This window comes from Centruroides sculpturatus, unplaced genomic scaffold, assembly GCF_000671375.1.
Source record: "Centruroides sculpturatus isolate CEXI.00-Female unplaced genomic scaffold, Cexi_2.0 scaffold1601, whole genome shotgun sequence".
NCBI classification, from domain to species: domain Eukaryota; kingdom Metazoa; phylum Arthropoda; class Arachnida; order Scorpiones; family Buthidae; genus Centruroides; species Centruroides sculpturatus.
In genome coordinates this window covers 132,551-139,117 of record NW_019385956.1, presented here as the reverse complement: position 1 = coordinate 139,117, position 6,567 = coordinate 132,551, and the positions used below count along the sequence as shown (strand labels likewise).

General features: G+C 36.1%; 1 protein-coding gene across 1 annotated transcript; it reads right to left on the bottom strand.

The window, feature by feature from the left end:
• Nucleotides 1–3,977: 3,977 nt before the first annotated feature.
• LOC111612797 lies at nt 3,978–6,256 on the bottom strand. The gene is made up of 2 exons (XM_023354057.1): nt 5,757–6,256; nt 3,978–4,566 (listed from the first exon to the last, which is right to left on the bottom strand). Exons 1-2 carry the CDS (start codon nt 5,909–5,911, stop codon nt 4,137–4,139), a joined length of 585 nt encoding a protein of 194 aa, XP_023209825.1. The 5' UTR covers nt 5,912–6,256; the 3' UTR covers nt 3,978–4,136.
• Between the last annotated feature and the right edge of the window lie 311 nt (nt 6,257–6,567).

Here is a 6,567-nt window from a genome sequence, read left to right as displayed (position 1 = left end):
AACTATTTTCAACGTTTCTGGAACGTTTACAATCGTTCTATAATCGAACCAATATTCGAATTTTATGTTCGAATTTAATTCGAACAAATTCGAACAAAACATTCGAAATAGAAAGCCACTTTCAATCACTTTCAAGCCCATATCTCCCGCACCCTTATAGCTATCGAGACGCGACCACCCCTATGCACGAATGGAGACTTGGGGCTACTACCACATACAAACACCATTCACGTGCGATGTGTAGTTTTGGCGAAAAAGTGAAATATAGGGACATACATGTCCATTTATATATATATATATATAGATATAGATATAGATAAATTTAATTTGTGTTGTGTGATAACTGACAGTTTTCAAAAGAAAAGTTTCCTAGCTAAGAAAAATTTTCCCCTAACCTTTTGGAGATAAACTCAACCATTAACAAACCCTACAATAAAGTCTAGTTCATTAATCGTCGTTTTTTTTCTATAGATGGGTGAAGTAGATTTTGTTTTAGGCTAAACGAAAAAGCTATAATATGAGATTTTACTGTTGAAATCTCCATTTATTTCCCTATTACTTCCCTCTGAATTGCGTTTTATTGAGAAAATCACCGTTGACAAGAAGAGGATACAAATGATTTAATAAATATTCTAATCTAATAATCTAGCTTAAAACTGCAATTGCTTTTAGAGCCACCAAAGCAGAATTAATTGCAATGGCTATCTTCTGCCTACATAATTTTAATACAAAAGTAAAACCTCTAGAAATATCTATACATCATCGGGTTCATTATATACCGATCTAAATTGACAAACGTTGCTCGGTAGCTGCCGAAAAGAGGACAGGGAGCTACGTCTCTTTTAAATTTGAGAAATTTACCTCATAGAACAAAACTAGGTTCTCAAGAAATATGATAGAAAAATGTGCTGAATATTTTTGTAGTGCTAGTACCTTGGCAAGATCATTATGCTTGAATAAAATATGTGTTTGTTTCATTATTATTATTATTATCATTGTATGAATTCCTCGTCAATATGCCTGTACATCTTAAAACAAACTGTTGATTTCTTCATTTAAAATAGGTAAAGGGGGACATGTGTCATATCTCGAGTAAGGTCAGACTTAATGACGATTTTACCGGATTTTAGTATTTACAGTTTTTTTTATAAAACCCACCCCTACCCTCAAAATTAAGCTTTTTTTCCATTATATAATAATCAAAAGTATAAAAAGTTTTAAAATAAAATATCATAACAAATGACGCCACAAACAGTTTTAAATATTGCCTGGAAAGTTAAACAACTCGTTGCTGGATTTTTTATTTTCTCATCGCTCCTTCCCATCTTTTTAGACAGTTCTTTCCGAGCATCTAATTTTAGTTTATTATAATATATAAAATCCTTCTGGCCTATGCCTGAGAAAGCTAACGCCTAGCTCTGGGAATACGGGTTTGAATCCGGATTGGCAAAAAACCCGGGAAATTCTTCATGGACGGTCTGTCTCTCTAGCTCACCGCCCCATTGTGGGCCTAGAAGAATTCATACAAGTATAAAACATAATTTATATTATGCTCTTTTAATGTATATTGTTAAATTGTTTAATTTTTAATGTTCCACTTAAACACGACTTACAGATTGATAAACACTACTTTAGAGCAGGGTGAAGAACCTTTATGGTTTTTCATCCCTGTCCTAAACTAATACGAAAAGAAAAAATTCTATCTGTCTTCAAATAAATCTTAAATTCATTTTTATTTGAGCAAATTGAATACACTCAATCAACATTTTATTTTGTGGATCACCATAAAAATTGTGACTAGATTTATCATCTTTTACACAGGTTTAAGATAGACAAACTCAGAAAATAAACCAATTCATCATTAGAAAATAAATTTAAATGAAAAGCCGGGGTTGGGAAGTACTGAAATTTAGACAGAGATCTGGGGTCCATTCGTATTCGTTTGTTCGATAAACTAGTAAAAACCGTAGACTTCTCTAAATGTATTTTTTATATCACAATTACATTCCGAATCGCTAGCCACGATATAAGGGCTACAATTAAAAATAAAATTATAAAAACTTACTTGATGAAATAAAATGTGTGGTGGATGTACAGTACGTACCTGGTACAAAATATTCTTCAATTGTATGAATATACTTTTAAAGAAAATTATAATTAAATACTGTGTAGCTTTGTAAAAAACGTGCATAAAAATAACATAAAATATCCTTTACGTTTTAAATCTTAAAACAATCCACTTAGTCAAATAGCTCCCTACCAGTGGCTAATGGATGGAATCGAAGACGGTCCTGGTAGGTGTGCATGCACGCGGGCTGCCAAATCCCGAGGGTGCCGATACTGGTCAATGTCAAATGCCTCTTCTGTCGCATCACTAGTATACCTCAAAGGACACGACAGGGTTCTTGTAAATTTTAAACGTTTCTCGCCATAGCTGTAAAAATCTAAATATGTTAAACTTAATAGATTGTCCGTCGTTTGTTTTCTAACTAATTCGTTTTAGGACCAAGTGACCACGGAAATTTCCAAAATTTACTTTTCAGTCACTCTCATTGAACTGGAAAAAATTCTGTCTTTATTACATCTAATATTACGAAGAAATCACTCCCACTGCACTCGGCTAGAGATTAGTTCGGTTAACCACCAAAGTTTAATAGCATCAATGCCTCTTATGTCTGAAGCTACCGTATCAAATTTTATTTCTTAATCATTACTTCATCCTGAGATATTAACTCTTAGAGACTTAGACATCCTATTGTCCCCTTGTTATAGCTTGTGGATGAGAGGCATTGATGCTATTAAACTTTGGTGGTTTTGAGTCGCTACTAAAGGAAGCGAACAAGCTTCCTTGGTAGCGACTGAAATTGACAAATCTTGTGAAGTAACGACTCGAACGAAATTTTGCTAATAAAATGGCGTGTTGTGAAATGCCAAATTTTAAAGTTCTTACAACGGGAGATTTCAGAGGTCAAACATTATCGTCTACCCAACATTCGAAATACAGCCAAGTTCTTCTTGCCAAATTTTTTAAAATACCTATTTTTCCCCTATTTTTCTTGAAAAATTGACCCAGCCTATCTTAACGTATTATACCTTGCACAGAAATTCTTCTCAAGAAACAATTAATAACCACAGTACATCGAATTTCACATTCCAGTTATAAGTCTACGTAAAAAATTCCATTTAAGTTCTATTATTATTATTTTATTAAATACAAGAGTATTTTAAACTACATTAAAAATAGAGTGTGTAAAATACCCTTACCACGTCTACCTTTTTTACGCAAGTTAATGTTTTCATTCGCAGTGTGTAGCTTTTATTATAATCTCATTCTACTATATTCACATTCTGTATTTATCATTGGAATGTGTATTACGTATGTTAATCCATTTTTGCTTTTTGTGCATATTCAATTTATTCTATGAGAAATACTGGTAAAGCAATCATTTGGAATCTTTTTCACTTGCTGTGAAAAATTTTTTATCTATATAATTAACAAAAATTCATTTGAATACAAGTAAACGAATCATTACAAGAATTTGAATTTAAATTTTAATGGCGAAGATAAATGAAAAGTAAATTGTTACCAGAGCCTCTTCAGCCATCGGTCGTATCGACCGATGTTACCGCTTCCCGGGACGTGGACCCAGAGGTTGGATTTTGGGAAGCGTGTTCGTGTTGTGAAACGGTGTTGTTTATAATGCACGTGAATGGAATGGTTGGTGATTGGATGCGACGAATGTGTCGTTGTTTGAACTGTGTGTTTCAGCGTGAGGGATGTTGTTGTTTATGTGCGTGGATGTGACTTACTAAACTAATGTGAGTACGACAAGGGGAAAAAAAATAAAAACCCCTTGTCTTCTTACATCTAGATTAGTAAATTAAATTTAAGGTTTTAGTTTGAATGTTAGTATGACAAGAGGAAAAAAAAAAAAAAAACCTCTTGCCTTCTTATCCTAAATTAGTAAATATAAGTATGACAAGAGGAAAAAACAAACGAAAAAAACCTCTTGCCTTCTTATCCTACGTTAGTAAATTGAAACTAAAACCTTAAATTTAAATGTTGTTAGTATGACAAGAGGAAAAAACAAACGAAAAAAACCTCTTGCCTTCTTATCCTAGGTTAGTAATATCCTTCAGAAATAGCAAAGGAAAAAGTCGTTCACTTCTCTTACGAAGCGACGCTTTTTCCTTTCCATCTTTGCCCACACCGAACGAGAGGATCCCACTCGTTGGAAAAGGGAGGAATGATCGAAACATTCCTCCCCTCCCAGTGCGTCAAAGATGATGTCGTCAACATGGAGACATTTCACCTTTCGGAACACGTCCGAATGGCGAAATGTCTCCTCTCCGTTCAACGCGGAACAGAGAATGCTGTCGACATCCGCTATTCCCGAAGGCGATCCCGTGAAGGAAGAACCCCTTCCGCAATCGATGGAAGAGAGTTCCTCTCCCCGCTCAAAGGGGGAAAAGACCCTCTCTTCATCGATTGCGGAAGGAGAACGCCCTTCACACTTCTTCATCTTCTTGGGCCGCAGCCAACGCCAAAACCGCCAGCTCTTCATTCTGTAAAGAAACAAAAAAATATATATATATTAATGGGATGCGGATATACTTAACGCAGAAAAAGCTCAAGATTATACTCACGTCGGATCGGAATTCGTGTAACTCGCGTTAGACCCTACCGGAAATTGCTAGAAGGTTCCAACTGCATTTACAGTAGAGACGACCGACCCGGAACGAATAAACTCTCTTGCGTGTAATTTGTATTTATTTCTACGACAGAAAAGTAAAGACAAGACAGAAAAATAGCCATGCGAAAAGGCACTCGTACTCGATCTCGAGCCCAAGTCGTAACGAGTGTTTCGTTCTAGAGCAATTTACCCTAACGTGCGTCACCTAACCGCAACGATGGCATTTAAGAAAGTTTCGTGCGAAGAAATTCCGTACGAGAGTCGACGAAAACACAAGACGTGCGTGCCCGCAGCCGGGACACGAACGTTTAAGTGGCACAAAGCATTTGCAGAGGGTTAAGTAAGTGTGGAAGATGGACTGCACTCGGAAAAGACCGCGTTGTGGAAAGAGACAAACAGCTTAAGGAAAAGAATTCTTTGTGTCCAGCCTGTATAGATAACTGTTAAGTGTATTAGATTGTGTTTTAAGTCGCACAGCTGCAGATAATTTAATTCTCGCAAAGTAAGCCATTGAAAAGCGTTGTAACTAATACGTAGATTCAATGGAGAAGTCGGAGGTAAAAGGGCGAAATTTTTGACGTCTCGGATGTGTCGAAGGAACGTGTCATGCTTCAGAATGCGGTATCTGTGTATCCTTCGGTCCATCCGATTTCGAGTGTATATTTTAGTTAAAATTACGATACGCAATTCGTATTTAGAGTTAGTATTAAATAAGTTTTAATCGAATTTCTGTAAATAAGATATTTGCAAATAATCCTTATTCTTTAACCGTGTTTATAAAATATAATCTAAATTAATTAATTACGAAAATAAACCAATGAACAAATACTTAATCCTTTGCCTCCGTCGTTTTCGGCGCTTCGGTCGCTTTCCAATGTGGCGGCTCATTTAAAAGTCAAAAGAGGTGCATTTCGGATGGTAATTCAAACGAAAAACACAAGCGACGGCAGATTTAAACGCAAATATGTAAAGTCCGAGTCGGCCGATGTCGTCTCCGAAAGTTGGACTAAACGAAACGAAAATAAAATCTTACAGCTAGCTAAATTCTAATTAAAATCTTACTTGGTGTAATGTCGGCGTCCACAAGTCTTCTTAAAACCACGTACAAAAGGCAAAAAAGACAGCAGGAACAAGAGCAAAGAGCGCACACGTCCGTCCGGCAAGCGAAAAACGTGCAAAGTGACGCAAAATCGTGTTGCAACAATACGCGTTTCCATAGAAACTGCAATTGTTGCGAGATTAGAAAGCTCGCAACGGATTCGAATGCGATTGACGTCACGGATTCTTTTTGAATTTTAAGGCTAAATATCTGCATTTTTCACGTTTCTATCCCCAGAGTGACGACGGATTGGGGTCGAGAGACTCCCTACCACTCTCCGCCTTCGGTTTCCATTCTCCACAAGGGGTTACAAGCCAGATTTTCTATAATCGAACGTCATCTTTACCTCGCCAACTCCCAAAACTAGAAGAAATCCTCCCTCTCGTTCGTCCGGTAATTTCCAACCAAGTTTCCGATTGACCGACAGCGCAATTTTTACTGAATTTTTTAAATATTTCGTTTATCCGACGCCATTTTAAGAGCGCTTACCTGACGTCATCGGTTATATTAACTATGCGTATTATATTTTAGTTACGTAAACCAGGGGTGTGCCGTGACATTTGATGATAGGGAAGCTGTGTTTCTATAAGAAGCCGACATCCAGGGGCAATCAGTTAATTCTTTCTTTAAATGTATTTTTAATAGATTATTTATCTGACGTACTTAATAAACAAGTTCATTATAATTACCTCTGTTATTAGATCCAATATATTCCATATGCCCTCTAAATGCCAATTCTTGCTTTGATAAAAACATATAACATCTATTTATTTA

What these genes read in the sequence shown, in the direction of transcription:
- LOC111612797 (XM_023354057.1), bottom strand. Translation starts at nt 5,911, where the DNA reads ATGGAAACGCGTATTGTTGCAACACGATTTTGCGTCACTTTGCACGTT. An exon ending in GGACGCCGACATTACACCAA is followed by an intron (nt 4,567 to 5,756) that starts GTAAGATTTTAA and finishes GTTTCTTTACAG; the next exon opens with AATGAAGAGCTGGCGGTTTT.